This window comes from Mollisia scopiformis (genome assembly GCF_001500285.1).
Source record: "Mollisia scopiformis unplaced genomic scaffold LY89scaffold_27, whole genome shotgun sequence".
In the NCBI taxonomy this organism is placed as follows: Eukaryota; Fungi; Ascomycota; class Leotiomycetes; order Helotiales; family Mollisiaceae; genus Mollisia; species Mollisia scopiformis.
In genome coordinates this window covers 437,948-453,115 of record NW_017263607.1, presented here as the reverse complement: position 1 = coordinate 453,115, position 15,168 = coordinate 437,948, and the positions used below count along the sequence as shown (strand labels likewise).

General features: G+C 48.6%; 5 protein-coding genes across 5 annotated transcripts; 3 read left to right on the top strand and 2 right to left on the bottom strand.

Moving 5' to 3' along the window:
- Positions 1-656: 656 nt before the first annotated feature.
- LY89DRAFT_701038 (Amidophosphoribosyltransferase-like protein precursor) lies at positions 657-2,042 on the bottom strand (the record flags this gene model as incomplete). The annotated part of the gene is made up of 3 exons (XM_018217162.1): positions 657-1,210; positions 1,257-1,967; positions 2,024-2,042. The coding sequence occupies 3 exons, from the start codon at positions 2,040-2,042 to the stop codon at positions 657-659; spliced, it is 1,284 nt and encodes a 427-aa protein (XP_018064373.1).
- Positions 2,043-2,654: 612 nt separating this feature from the next.
- Positions 2,655-5,939, top strand: LY89DRAFT_787688 (uncharacterized protein). Its single transcript, XM_018223094.1, has 3 exons — positions 2,655-3,095; positions 3,143-5,179; positions 5,233-5,939. Exons 1-3 carry the CDS (start codon positions 2,789-2,791, stop codon positions 5,664-5,666), a joined length of 2,778 nt encoding a protein of 925 aa, XP_018064372.1. The 5' UTR covers positions 2,655-2,788; the 3' UTR covers positions 5,667-5,939.
- A 386-nt stretch (positions 5,940-6,325) lies between these two features.
- LY89DRAFT_689887 (uncharacterized protein) lies at positions 6,326-8,081 on the bottom strand. Its single transcript, XM_018215994.1, has 2 exons — positions 7,643-8,081; positions 6,326-7,561 (listed from the first exon to the last, which is right to left on the bottom strand). The coding sequence occupies exons 1-2, from the start codon at positions 7,976-7,978 to the stop codon at positions 6,479-6,481; spliced, it is 1,419 nt and encodes a 472-aa protein (XP_018064371.1). The 5' UTR covers positions 7,979-8,081; the 3' UTR covers positions 6,326-6,478.
- Positions 8,082-8,759: 678 nt separating this feature from the next.
- Positions 8,760-10,457, top strand: LY89DRAFT_268178 (uncharacterized protein). The gene is made up of 4 exons (XM_018206336.1): positions 8,760-8,925; positions 8,971-9,068; positions 9,123-10,288; positions 10,340-10,457. Exon 3 carries the CDS (start codon positions 9,172-9,174, stop codon positions 10,264-10,266), a length of 1,095 nt encoding a protein of 364 aa, XP_018064370.1. The 5' UTR covers positions 8,760-8,925; positions 8,971-9,068; positions 9,123-9,171; the 3' UTR covers positions 10,267-10,288; positions 10,340-10,457.
- Positions 10,458-11,669: 1,212 nt separating this feature from the next.
- On the top strand, positions 11,670-13,423 carry LY89DRAFT_268174 (uncharacterized protein). Its single transcript, XM_018206335.1, has 3 exons — positions 11,670-12,157; positions 12,208-12,572; positions 12,620-13,423. Exons 1-3 carry the CDS (start codon positions 11,910-11,912, stop codon positions 13,384-13,386), a joined length of 1,380 nt encoding a protein of 459 aa, XP_018064369.1. The 5' UTR covers positions 11,670-11,909; the 3' UTR covers positions 13,387-13,423.
- Positions 13,424-15,168: the final 1,745 nt, after the last annotated feature.

Genomic DNA, 15,168 nt, shown 5'->3' with positions numbered 1-15,168 from the left:
ATTGCCAGACAATAGCTTTGTTTGAATGACGAAATGCTGCCGCGCAGCGGAGAAAGAACAAAGGGGGAAGTTTTGCAAAGAACAAAAAGAACATTTGAGAAGCCTTTGTTAAGATGAAAGGATTATCTGGCTAAAGCGAACGCATCGGACCGACGACAAAGAACTTCAGAAACAATGTGGAGAATCTTTTGTAGGCAGCCGAGGTGATTGCCTCGCACCTCGACTTGGGGACAGCCCTTGGAGGAGAGATACTTTGTAAGGAGTTGGTGTAATAGACCTAGCTGGAGCCATAACGGACAGTGGGCACCACCAGCAACATCCTGAACCATGCGCGACTTTATAAAGTCCCAAACGAAGAATGAAGATCGGAGTCACCACCGCTCACTGGACAGCAGGGACGAGGTTGATATCTACATTATTCAATACTACCAGTCATCAAGTACAAATGAGCATGCTAATGCAAGATCAGGCTCTGCTGCTAGACAAACTAATTAAACCGATTCAAATTTTGGCGCTCCATGTAATCCGTCCTGTATCACATTCTTCACCATGCCATAACTCCTCATTCCGCTCACTACCTGTCCATAACACCATTCTCCAAGTTTTCATAAGCAGTCTCAATTCCCGATAGTTTCGATACGATGCCACGACAAGCTTTAACTTACTTCTGGAAAGTACTGCGCAATCTTGCTGGGATCCCCAAAAGTTCTCGCTGGTGGAGAGTCGGGTACTTCTGGCTGCTGCGGTACTACCGGCTGATGTTGGGCATTCAATTGATCTTCGGCCGAAATTGAAGTTCTCTTCTTCTTAGTGTTGCCCTGCTCCATGACTCTTGGCTCCTGTGGATGTAGATTTGGCACGGAGGTCAGATAACGGAGGTCTGATAGTGCAGACACGTAACGAGGAGTGTTCTCGTTGGCAGGAGACAGTGCGGGAGACGCGGATCGATTGTGCATGGAAGGAAGTAAGGTGCCTGCTATATTCTCGTGAAGAGAGGCCGACAGAGCTGATTTCTTGCCATTTGGGAGGCTAGGGGTGCCCGTGCGTGTGACACTCTTCTCACTAGTGACAAGACCTTTGTCTTGGACGTATTGCGATGACCGAGAATGGTACGGATTGTGGTTATAATACTCGTCGATTATCGGATGAACCATGACAGTCTGCTTGTGGATGGTCAACGTTGAATTGGTAGGTACTGTAACCCAGCTTTCTACTTAAGGTTAGTAATTGTGAGAGACTCTTGCGAGATGGCATACCTCGCTCAAAGGTCAATGGTTCGCTAGCCACCAGAACAATGTCTGCACCCTTGTCTCTACGGTCCATCTGATATTCACCCTTGCTGCTCTTGTCCTCCCAGGTAGTACCAGAGGAGTAATACAAGCTAGCAGCTTCATCAGTGCAACTGCTCACATACCGAGTGCAGACAACACTATGTCCGTCGGTGATGGCAAAATTCAACAGACTTCTAGTATCAACCTTTTCATCTCTAACCACATCTTCTGGAATGTCGGCAATGAACTCATTGATTTGTTCGATTGTCTTCAACATTGCTTGGCGGAGGATGGTAGGGCCGAAACCAGTTGCTGGAGGAAAGCTAGGGTTGTGGCCCATTCGTTCAAGAGTATCGAGGTACAGAGCAAACGCCCATTCACTGTCTGTACCGCCTTTCACGCCGAGGTACCATTTATCTGCCAAACGCTGACCCAAACTTCGTTTGATCTGCTTCCAGCCACCTAGGCCACCATTATGCATCCACATCAGACTTCGATGATAGAAGGGGTGGCAGTTATCATCGCTTAGAGATCCCTCGGTTGTAGCTCGTACATGGGCGAAGATCAGATGGGAAGCAGTTTTAGAAGCGATACGTTGTAGATTGACGCAGTTCCACGCAGGTATGGTCGATGTGAAGACGCAGGGTTCGGGGCCAAGTTTGGCGTCGGTATAGTATCCAATGCCAAATCCATCACCTAGAGTATAGTAAGTATAGGGTGGTAGATTTATAGATGAATAGCGGTCAACACACCATTATGAGGTCTTCGCATGTCCAAACGAAGGCGGGAATCGAACGACTGAGTGAGGATAGAGTGTGTCGGGTCAAGTATCAGCTTTGATAGCAAGATCTCATCCGAACCTTTGTACACCTATGGATATTAGCAGCTATTCTTTCCATATTGGGGTCAGCTCACCATAAACCGACACATCTTGTAATGCGCGCTTTCTGGTGGCTTGTGTCTTTACGATGTCCAGATGGTGCAGTCGTCGACTAAGTAATCGTCGATTGAAAGGAGAAGGTTACCGATCTCGAAACCTTTCGCGTTGTCTGCTGTTCGTCGCAAGTAGGTGAATCAGCCAAATGTCTTGGTCAGAGCAACGAGGCTGAAGATGGCGCAATTCCTCCCAATAAAGGCTTCAGCTTGGATAGAAAGTAACGACAGAGCGACTGGATGTGGATATGCGCAGAACAAAGCCCCTCGTGATGCGAATAGTCGAAAATAAATTCCTCAAACCCGAGAAAAAGCAAGAAAAGCACAAAATATGTTTTCCGTTGTACTTCGAGGCTGAAAAGACAGGAGACGATAAGGCTAGAAAATGACGTTGCGCCACAGCTCTCTCGAGCCACACCGCCCTCTAGCCACTTCATGCACGCCACACCCATTGAACATTTGATGTCCGATATCAGTTCGATAATCAATGCTTGCTCTCAACAACGACCTGCTGTTTCAAACTTGCTTCTCATGGTTTCCCAACACATAGAGACCCTTCTGTTACACTCCCACGCCTGGCTACCATGAGTGGGCGACTCTTGTCGGCCAGGCTCTTTCCTCTGGCCCAAAGGGCCAACAGCCAAGCAGCGCGTCATATCCATCACCGAGTGACTTCTTCCGCAGGTGGACTACTTAGGACAGAGCCGGCTTCGAGGGCTGGACGAGGTAGATGGCCGGCTGGATACCTACCGTTCTCCAATGCAGTCGTTGCCCGAAATGCCTCCTTTGCTCGAGTCCTTCCTAAGCTGTTGCTTAAGTTTGCACGAATACCAGCGTTGTTTGGGGGAGCTACAATCGCCGGGTTAGCATATGTGCAATACCAAGCTACACGTACGTTTTCCTTGTCCAAGTATCATACAATTACTGATCATCTGCAGAGGCTGGAAACTATGCTATGGATGTTTTCAACCGAACGAGCGACACTGTGAAAGGGGTGGCTGGAGGTATATTCGGCAGTGCCAAGGATATCGCAGACCAAACAAAAAGAGGATGGAACAATACAACAGAACAGGTCGAGATGCCGGAATGGTTGCAGAAGATATTACGGATTCACGAAGAAATTGGAACTGGTACTGGTGGTAATGGGAAAGGTGGCCCAGAAGGAGAGGAGCCACCAAAACAGAGCAGAATGGGAGCTGCTGCCGTCGGTGGAACTGCTGCCGCATATGGATACGACCAGTCCACTGAAGATGATCCAAGAAGTGGAGAGGAAGTGGCCCGGGACGATCAAATGATGGTTTTGACCAAGAAGATGATTGAGATCCGAAGCATACTACAGACTGTTGGTCAATCAAATGCCTTGACTCTTCCATCCATTGTTGTAATTGGATCCCAATCTTCGGGAAAGAGCTCTGTGTTGGAAGCTATTGTTGGACACGAATTTCTACCAAAAGGTTCAAATATGGTTACAAGGCGGCCAATCGAGTTGACTCTGGTCAACACCCCAGATGCTCAAGCGGAATATGGAGAATTTCCGGCTCTCAGTCTGGGCAAGATAACAGACTTCTCTCACATTCAAAGGACTTTGACGGAGCTCAACTTGGCTGTACCAGATTCTGAATGCGTCTCGGATGATCCCATTAAACTCACAATCTCGTCTCCACATGTACCGGATCTTTCCCTCATCGATTTACCTGGATACATTCAGGTTGTTGGGCACGATCAGCCGATTGAATTGAAGCAGAAGATATCTGATCTCTGCGACAAGTATATTCAGCCACCGAATGTGATTCTTGCTATTTCTGCAGCAGATGTTGATCTCGCTAACTCAACGGCTCTTCGTGCAAGTCGACGCGTTGATCCAAGAGGGGAGCGAACAATAGGTGTGGTCACAAAGATGGACTTGGTGGATGCCACAAGAGGAGCCTCAATTCTCAATGACCGCAAATACCCCTTACGCCTTGGCTATGTTGGAGTTGTATCACGAGTACCACCTCAAACGTCAAGTTTGTTCAAGAAGGGCAATGAAGGCATCGCATCAGCTATTTCTAAGAACGAGCATGCATTTTTCTCATCGCACCCTCTCGAATTTGGACCCGAGGCCGGTGTTGCTGTTGGAACCACGACCCTGCGCAAAAAGCTGATGCAAGTCTTGGAACAGACCATGGCTGCTAGTCTACAGACTACAGGAGATGCCATTCGGCAAGAGCTCGAAGAAGCAACCTATGAATTCAAGGTCCAGTACAACGATAGACCACTGTCTGCGGAATCATATCTTGCCGAAAGTCTAGATGCCTTCAAGCATTCTTTCAAAGAGTTCACTGAGAGCTTTGGCCGACCACAAGTCAGAGAGATGCTGAAGGAAGAATTGGATCAGCGAGTTCTTGATCTTCTCGCTTCGAGATACTGGAATAAGCCAGTCACGAGTCTCACGCCTACCCTACCCGAACCTGATGCTTTAGCTGATCTCCCTACCGCTGATCCCGAGTCATTATACTGGCACCGCAAGCTCGATGCTTCAAGTTCTGCCTTAACAAAGCTTGGAATTGGTCGTCTTGCCACTACAGTTGTAGCAAACGCTATTCAGGCACATGTCGATCGTCTTATTTCTCAAAGCACATTTGCATCACATCCTTTTGCTCGCCAAGCCATTACGGAGGCAGCTTCAGGTATTCTCAATGAGAGATTTTACAGCACTTCGGATCAAGTTGAGAATTGCATCAAGCCTTACAAGTTTGAGATCGACGTTGAGGATGGAGAGTGGACGAGGGGACGAGAGAATGTAGGCGAAGTCCTGAAGAACGAGCTTCGAGCTTGTGAAGAGGCGGTCAAGACTGTTGAGAAGATTGCAGGTGGTCGAAGGAAACTGAAGGACGTTATAGGCTTCGTGGACAAGGCACGAAAGGGAGAGGTTGAAGTTGTCGGTGAGGGCGCTAGTGGAGCTGGTGGCTTCTCTTCTGATTTGCTCCAACGAGGTACGCCCACCGTTCCCCCTACTCAAGATACCATGCTAACAATCGGACCACAGGCAAAGAAGCCATCTTCCTACGAGACCGCGCCACCCTCCTTCGTATGCGTCTCCAGGCCCTAAAGTCCAAACAATGTGCCAAGAAGGAAAATCGCTACTATTGCCCCGAAATCTTCCTAGATGTCGTAGCCACCAAACTAACCTCAACCGCCGTCCTCTTTCTGAACGTCGAACTCCTCTCCGAATTCTACTACAACTTCCCCCGAGAACTTGACGTGCGACTCGGCCGCGGTCTAAGCAAAGAAGAAGTAGAACGTTTCGCAAAAGAAGACCCGCGAGTCAAAGGCCACTTGGAAGTCATCCGCCGGAAAGAACTCTTGGAATTAGTCTTGGAGAAAATGGAAGGTCTGAAAGCGCTAGAGGTTGAGGAGAGAGGGAAGAGAGCTAGGGGAAAAGGAGAGAAGAAAGCGAAGGGTGGGTGGAGTTTGTTTTAGATGATTGATGTAACGAGGTATGGGATGGCGTTGGGAGTTGAGGTAGTATGATATCACATTCTTGTTTATAAGCGGACATCCCCTCTTTGTTCTTTGGTAGATGTATGGATATCCTTTCACGACATAGCTGCGTCATATCTCCTGTGATTGAGACCCGACTTTCGATGAGTATATGCACTCTCCATTTTTGGGACATTAAATGTTTAGAAATACTGTAAATATCCTTGATTGAGATCTGACTTTGGGTTGTTGTAAGTGTTCTCTATTCCTGGGACATTCAATATTTAGGAGTCTTGTTAGATATCCCTCATTAAAACCCAACTTTACCTCCTTATAAGTACTCTCCAACCCAAGGCCACTCAACTTTTGCAGATCTAGCTAAATATCCCCCCCAAAAAACCCCACTTTGCCCCTTCATAAATACTCTCCACTCCCAGGATATTCGGAATTTGACTAGTCAGGGCCGTATAGCGATAAATACGCAAAACTACCATCAGCCAATCAACACACCCCGTGCTACCTACAATAGAGTGGAGCCTCTCTTTTTGTCTTTTTTTGTTCTGTCGTTTGTGGGAGTTGTTATGGGAAATAGTATAGCCGTCGCTTAATCAAGCATTCTAGGCTGGGAGGATTGCTTTAGACACAGAAAACGAGCATGTGTTTGATGTTTATTCTTGATTTCATATGTACGCTTCATTTTCGTAAGCTGTGTGTCGTTTCCTCCATAATGCGATTGCCATATACAAGAACTGATCCCAGTTCGAAAAAAAATCAAACATGTACAAAGAACATCTCCTCTCCTAGGTGCGCAATCATGATTTGTCCACCGTCATCTGCACCGTAGTTTCCCACTTCACACCCGCAGAGCCTTTGCCATATCCGCCACCTAGTCTGTTCTTTACTAGGTAGTTTATCCTCTCCCTCAGTCGCTGGAGTTGTCCGTCGTCGCCTCTGACTCGGAGCTTCAGGTTCGCCATGCAGAGTCCGTAATGAACTTGCCAGAATCGAGCTTCCTCCACGTGCGTGACACAAGGGTCTGTGTGTATTTCTCTCATGACGTCCTTGACGCCCTTTCCGGAGTAGGACGCAAGGAGCATGAGGCTTTGCGTTGTGCCAAGCTTGACACCAAGAACGAACATGCTGATTGCGATGAGGGTACAAAGAATTCTGTCTGCCCAGAGGTAGACAGTAGTGGTTAGAAGGGGGAGAAGAAGCATGACGGTACTGCAAGATAGTGTTAAGAGATGGGAGGGGTTGGAGAGAATGGAGGGGAGGTTAGAGATCATTGCGAAGCGCATTGTCCTTCCTATTCTTGCGTGATTCTTTAGTCCAATGCCTGAGATGAGAGTTGCAATAATTGTGAGTAGAGCCGCGAAGTCGACAGAGCCCGGGGAAACTCTTTGATGTGAGTGTGGATGGTGGGGTGTATGGGAGCCAAGGCCTTCAAGGAAGTGTTTCAAATTGTGCGATAACAAGTCAAATCCACCAAAGACAAGGAAGATCGACATGGCGAAGCCGGCAAGTACTTCTGCTCGCTCGAGGCCAAACGGATGTCGGATAGAAGATCGCTTCCAGACTTCGAAGTTGCTGAGGATGTCAACGACCACACAGATGATCGCTGAGAGGGCATCGAAGAAGACGAGGTGGGAAAGGGCTGTAAGAGCAAGAGAGCCACAAGTGAAGAACAGAAACACAGCCACGAGGACGTGGCACGCGCACCAGGCAATCCGTGTAGTTTGTTCCTTCGATCTGCTTGCCCATGCTTCGCTCTTCGTCGGGATAGGGAGTGATGCGGGGAGTGCAAGCGGGGCTCGCGGAGGCGGTTCGAGGAATATCTGATGCTGTGCGCTCACACTGCTGTGTTTGTACCTATGGCCTCTGCGTTTGCCAATGTTCTGAATTGCGTTAGTGCTCATAGCTTTGAACTTCACGCCTGCTAAATATGGGCTGCTAGAAGATTGGTCTCTGGGCCATACTGAGTTTGCCACTACTGGATTATCCTTTATGGCTTGCGTCTGGTACGTAAAAGGAGCTCTCGGCCCCGTAGGAGGCGGGGGAGGTCCCATTCTTCCATTGGAACTCAAGGTAGGTGTTGGGAGGGTCGAAGAGGATGAGGTCGGCGAAGGTATCGTTCCGAAGCGGTTGGGGAACGTATCTCTCATAGGAGACAGAGAATTCGGATCGAAGGTCACCGTCGAGCGCATCGTTTGTGATCCACCATTGCCCCCAAATCGCTCCTCTGGTTCTTCAGGAATAGGGGTTGGAGGGGTAGGTGTCCTCGGAGGAGCAGGAATAGGGAGACTCGACGCCATGGCAGATATCTATGGCCCTCGATGGAGCATGAAACGATCTGCGAAGCTGAAGGAGACTTCGCGCAAGAAGCTGTCGAAGGATCACGACGTTGTCTGGTACACGATGGTTGCGCTTCGAGGTCTGCGGGAGAGTGCATTAGCGTCAAAAGGTCCAGGTACGCGATCTCTTGGCGTCCAACTTTATTTCCAGAACACCTCACCTCTTGCTTGCTGTCCTCACCTCAACGAAGCGCTCAATCCCGCTATCAGCACTCTCTTAGTATCTTAGCCCTCCTTGCTAGAAGATGCTGGAGGATTTCTAGCCTGATTATTGCCCAATTTGTTACTACTGATTCTTCTCCTCAATCTGTATTCTATAGGGGCTCGGTCGCCGTGTTACCAACCCTGGCCTGCAGGAAAAATAACTGTGATCCCTTGTACTCTGAGCATTTGCAAATCGACCAGCTAGTGGACGACTCTCAACGATAATTCACACATACTGAGATCAAAAGTACGATATCGATGCCTTCTTACTCCCTTCTCTGGCCAATCGGTACCTTCGCTTCTTCGGCCAAAACTAATGGCGTAACTTATATAGGAATCGTCTTTCCACCCTGTCCGAAACCGGCTAAGACGCTTGAAGAAGCATTCACTACCGCATAGCCACGAGATAAATAATCATCTACCTTTCTGGCTCTCTTCACCTACAGAAACCTCCACCGATACTCATCATGTCTCCTGGTTCTATGGTACATGTTTAATAGTTGCCACATATTGATTGCCCTATTGGAAAGTGTTTATACACTCCTCCAACCCGTTTCCCGGCCCATCGTCCAATCGTCCTAATCGAGGGGAATCTTCCAAGATAAGGCTCAAGGTCTTACCAAGATCCAAATCCTTAAACTTCATTGGTGCTTCGGAGCTTCACGACCTTGACGAGCGGCTGTATGAAGAATTATTTGCTTCAGGTACATCGCACATCGGTGTTTGCTTCAGCATCTGACATGGTATAGCAAGCTTAGAACAGGCTTTTCATTCGGCCCTCAAGACAGAGTGTCAATCGAAGGATTTGTCGAATCCACATCTACTGCAGTCTACTGGAGAGCAAGTGGTATGTTCCTACAACTATACTCTAGTTGCTTTCATGTCCTAATCAAGTCTTAAGGAAATTCAGTACCGTCTAAGGAAGCTTACTTAATGATTCCTGTTTAATAATGGACATCAGAGCCGACAATATGGAAAATGAGCCTACTAGGGCCTCTGGTGGAGCTTCTCAAGGCAGCCACATGAACGAAGAGGACGCTCCAGCAGGACATCGGAGAACGCTATCAGGGAGCATTCTCTCCAAGCTCTCCTTTCTGAGGCCTAATCCAGACGAGTACTCGGACAAAGCACCAACTAGTCCCGAATTCCTGCCTGGAGATGATCGCATCTCACCAAAGAAGACCAGCCGCGCTATGGCAGTCGTTGTGCAGCAGCAGAAAACAAGGAGACGAAAAGGTTCCCTGAGGAAAGCGGCTCTTCTTGGTAGAGGAGCGCAGCGAGAGAAGAAAGAGACCAAAACACACGCTATTGAAACAAGCCACCAGATGGCATTCGGTACGGATGGCGCCTTGAGCCCGACATCTCCAGAAGAAATGCCTCAGGCCGTAGCATTTGGCTTGGGTATTTCAGATACCACTCCAAGACCATCAATGGAAGGGTATGCCAGCCGCGCAAATAACACCTTATTGTCACCAATCAAGACGCTTCCAATGGGGACTGATGACCATCTTGTCACCTCGCCCACCTCGGCGACGAGTCCTACTTTGACGTATACTTCGACCACTGATGAAGATGAAATCTTGAGTATCAGAACCCATAATCCCCCAGTACCTCGAGTTGGACCCTCGACCTCCTCTGGTTCAGACTCGTACTTCCCCGCTGGTGCAGGATCACTCACCCGCCGGAGATCGGGGCAGAAAGCGAAATCCCCCTTATCGCTTGGAGGTCTTGCTGCCAGTCCTCTTCCTCCGCCTGATGCCGAGTGGGACTACTCGGAGACTGAGTGGTGGGGATGGGTCGTTCTTATCGTGACCTGGATTGTCTTTGTGACGGGTATGGGCTCTTGCCTCGGGGTGTGGAGCTGGGCCTGGGACGTTGGAGAGACACCCTACGCGCCACCAGAGTTAGAAGATGATATGACATTGCCAATTGTTGGGTACTATCCTGCACTGATCATACTCACCGCAGTCATGGCCTGGGTATGGGTTGTCGTCGCGTGGGTGGGCATGAAGTATTTTCGACATGCAAAGATTAGTGGTGACTGATAGTATGGACAAAGGTACAAAGGTAAGTTTTCGTCTTTGGAGCCAACAAATATTCACGCACTAACCTCACCAGCCAATGGGCGTCCAAGAACTTTTGCCTCTCCGAATTCACACAAGCAGGACCGTCAATCACTTGGATCCTGGACCAAGCAATGTCCAAGGACTTCTCTATGCTCGCAATGTATATTTGCGCAAAGTAGGAAAGCAAATCGACTGATTCAACGGGCCAATCTTCGTTTTACGACTGTGTTGTGCTGGAAGTTTTACATTCACGTCAATCAGACTGGAAGTCGATCGGCATCGAAACCAATCTGTGTCTCATTTTGCCTGCTAAAAGATAACACTCATTCCCATTAGAGCAAGAACGACTGATTTATGCGGCAAATTATCTATAGAGGGCTTTTCTCTCGGAAGGTTAAATTCACGCCAGCAACACCACCAATTTTTGGAGCCAATTAGTATCTCAGCACCGTTCTCTTGACTTCTATAGTTTTGCATCCACGCCAAATGGACAGATAATTGGCCGATCTTGGAGTCAATCAATGTCTAGGGACATCTGCCTTCCTACTTCGGGGTCTATATATCCACGCAAGCAAATCAACTGATTTTCAAAGCCACTCAGCAATTGTGCGGGCTTGTCTGCTAAAGACTTGCACAAATTCACGCCAAATTGACAGAGGATTAGCCGGTCTCGGAGCCAATTGTTGTCTGAGGACATCTGCCTGCCTGCTTAAGGTCTATACATTCACGCAAGCAAGTCGACCAATTTCTGGAGTCAATGAGCATCCGTGCATACTTGTGCTGAAATCATCTACAAAGTCGCTCAAAATCGACAGAAATCCAGTCGATCTCGGAGCCAAATAATGCGTGAGAACTTTCGTCCGTTTGGTTTGAGGTTAATGTCCTCGCTCAAGTAGATCAAAAATCACCTAATTTCAGATTTCACTCAGCATCCAACTACTCTTTGCTGAAGGGCTTATATTCACGCCAACTTGGACAGATAATCGGCCGATATCGGAGTCAGTGTCCCAAAAGTCCAATCTGCCTCCTTCGAGGTCTGAGGTTACGCTCCAGCAGAAAAAGCTTGCCCAGCGTCCAACGACTGGTCTCTGGTCTGTTATAGACTTGTATTCCCACCAATTGGAAAGGAAACCGGCCGACATCGGAGTCGGCGTTCCAGGAGTTCTATCTGCTTCCTTTGAGATTTATGATTACACACTCCAGGAGAGAAACCTTGCCTAGCGTGCTTGCCTGGCGTCTAAGGACTCTTCTTTGCTAAAGACTTGTATTCACGCCAATTGGACAGGAAGTCGGCCAATCTCGGAGCCAATCAGCGTTCGAGGACTCCTGCCTGCTTGATTTAAGGTTAATATTCACGCTCCAGGAACAGAAGTCGCCTCATTTCAGGGGCCAATCAGCGTTCGGGAATTTTGGTGATCCAGATCGATTCGCTTCCCCCCACTGAGGTATATTTACCCCGCTTCTCTCCGACCAAATACAACTCTCTTCTTGAAACAACGCCACCTTGAAGCATCCAGTCACGCTTCGTTTTCAACAAGATACTTCAGACCCCCAAGACCTTATTACTCTTTAAGACTTCCATCACCTCAAGACCTCATCACTCTCCTCAACGAGACATCGTCATGATGCTTCGTGCCCCCTCTCGACGCGCATCAACGCGTGTCTCGAGCCTTCCCACCACCAGGACTATGCAGACGCGTTCAATGCGAGCTCCACAAACTCCATCCGTCGACCTTCAACAAGCTGCATCCGTCGACCTTCAAACCTCTCCATCCGTCGACCTTCAACAAGCTACATCTGTCGACCTTCAAGACACTGCTCCTGTCACCCAAGAAGTTGCGTCTCTTGAAGATCCTTCCCAAGATTCTGAGTACGTCCTGCCCAGGTGTTTTTTCCAGACATTGGCTAACTCGAGCACAGTGATGAAGAGATTTCCGAAGAGGATCCTGATGAAGAAGAAGACTCTGATGACGAGGAAGAAGAAGAAGTCCCATGCTGCAATTGTGGCCAAATCATTCCTACTGGACAATGGGGTGAGTGCAAGGAATGCGGTCACATTCAGTGCGATCGCTGCCAACATTACAACTTCTGGGATTGCTGCTTTTGCCGCTGCCTGACCAAGAACGACATTGAAACCAACAAGTGCCCGCAATGCAAACACACCAAATGCACAGCCCGTTGCAGAGACTGGGGAGATGCCAGGGATCCTGAAGAAGGAGACGACTCGTTCCGAATTGAGTTGATGGCGACAGATCGCCTTGGCCTTAATGTGAAGATGGCTAAGAGTAACTATCACCACTTCACTATCCAACACTGATGCTAATGGTACTAGTTGCACTCTCGAGAATCATCTCATCTCGCCCCCTTTCCCCTCTGGATCCCGACTACCTTGTACAAAGCTTTGGAGCTCAGGCCGTCAAAAATGTCCCTCCTGAGATTATCCTCTACATCCTGGAGCTCGCCCATGACATTTCAAGACCTCGCACGCTGTATGCTCTCTGGAACCCATCCGAGCAGGCTTGGTCTTACCGAGACCCACGTAACAAGGTCCCTCGGACGGTTATCAAATTCGATTCTCCACTCCTCACAGCCCGTGCTAGCGAGCTTAGGTCAGCTCCTCGCCTCGGCCTTGGCGATCAACCTTATGCTTGGTTCAACCCGACCATAGACACCCTGGCATTTGTGTACAATCGATGTGGCAATGAGCCGGAAGATGTCCAACAATATGAGAAAGCTATGGCAATCGCTGGTCAACACATTACCAGGCACGCGAACAAGCACCCCAGTCGCGCCGTTCGGAAGCTTGAGATCGAGTGGTGCCAATTTGTCCAGCATCCAAAAGACACCGTCTCCCAGTTTGACAACAACGCTCTCGAGCAATTGACCTTGGTTGACCATGACCACTTCAATCCTGCCTATCCCAGCCGCATCTACGAGCAGCACGAAGATTATGCCCAAAGGTTGGAGTGGGCCAGCAAGACCCTCGCTGGTTTCAACTTCAAGGTCATATGGGAAGGTTCAGGCTGTTACTTCAACAAGGACTATGAGGATGAGACTGGAGAGAGCGCCTATGACTATGATGACGTCACTGATTCCTGACGCGTTTGGTGGATTCACTTGCATTTTCGAGGATTTTCACGTCTGGGTTGTAGATTAGTTTGCTTTCTTTCTTTCATGGCGTTGCACATAAGGTCAGACATTGCGGTCGCGTGGGCCGATCACATAACGATGCACATTCTCCTTTCTTTCCTTTTCTTCCACTTGTAAAACACCTAGCTTTAGCATAGCAAATAACAGCATGGCATTCACTCATCTCCTCTTTCCTTTCTTGCTTGTGAAGTTTTCATCCTTTTGACGCGTGGAAATATTCACCTTCAACCCGACGCGTCGTGGGACTCGCTTTCATCTCACCAAATACCTCTCCAAGAATTTTATTCACCACATCAGATCGAGTTTGTTTTCAATGTCCAGCACAGTGAACGCGTTTGATATTTACTCATTCTTTGACACTTTTAACACGCTTGATTCTTGCTTCCTCTATAGTTTCAAAGAACCTCAAAATCTTCAACCGAATCACAGCATAGCACCCTCCTAAGCGCTGGTTGGCTTAGGGACAATCGCTGATTTAATCTCTAAGTTCACAAGTCGCATGGAGTATGGCCGACTTGGTGGGGTAAAAGCGCCAGCTTGATCTGGAACAAACTGCATTGCCACTTTCTTTCTGGGACGAGCAGCTAACTCTCCACCCGAGGAGCACGGCGGTCAGGCCTTCTCGTTGGTTTTGATAATCTTCCACAACGGCTGGGATCTCCGTCACGTCTCCATGTTCATCCTACAGCTCTGTGACGTCCTCCTGAGAAGATACGTCCACGCTGACAGCTTTTTCAACAGGTTGACAAAAGTCGCAAGTCCAGCCTCCGATATGGTGAGGACAAAAGCGCTGAGCTGAAGACCAGACATATCTTGATATCTTAATGTGAAATTGCTGATGGATTTTATACAGTCTACAGATTCCTTGTGTTCCAGATCCCAATACTGCTCCTCGAGTTTCACCACCGCCATACTTTACGGGCCCATATGTACAGACCGCCGACGAGCATACAGAAGGTTGCCTAGCTTCGTAAAACACTAATCATCTAGACGTGATAGCGGTTGACGGTCCTCAATCCAGCGGTGGGAGCTAGATTCGATCAGTCCCTCCATCAGCCGAACCAGCCAAATACCATCTATATCTTCCACTCGGAGTCATGGGCGCTTGATTTGTCTCTGAAGTCCGTCGATTCAGCCGGGCTTATTGGGTTGGAAAGAGATTTGCTTCAGACGGGCATTTTGGAGCTAGAGAGGTTTGTGGTCTGCTCGTGGTATGTTCTTCTCACAAGCAGATACCGTCTGTGGAGCAGCAGAGGTACCATAGACACATCGCACTAGGAATCTTTGCACAGTGTGTCGGGGATCCAGTACCAGCAAGAGTGGTTGATATGTCCAGGAAGACGAATCTGGGAGCGGTACTAAAGGAGCACCTGACGGGATTAGCTGTGGTTTTGGTCTGTGATGATTATTGATGTTTGGTTTGAGAGTGTCTGTCTGAGGTATAGCAGGTAGTGGGGAAGAGTTGGAGTTTGAGGAACTGGGGGGCTTTGACTGTGGGGGAGATTAATACAAGGACAATCTCTACTCACAAGGCCGGTTCTGCAGCAGTCCCAGCCTTTGGCACATTGCTAATTTCTTCTTTGTCTGGTTCTGATCCTGTCACAGATACCTATCAAACCCCGTATCCCCGAAGAAGGTGTTTGAGCCTCGCTTGTTGGGACATTGCCCGAAGCAGGATCTTCGAGTCTTTGCCAGATGGCTTCTCGTGTGAAATTTGGCTCGTAGGAAGAG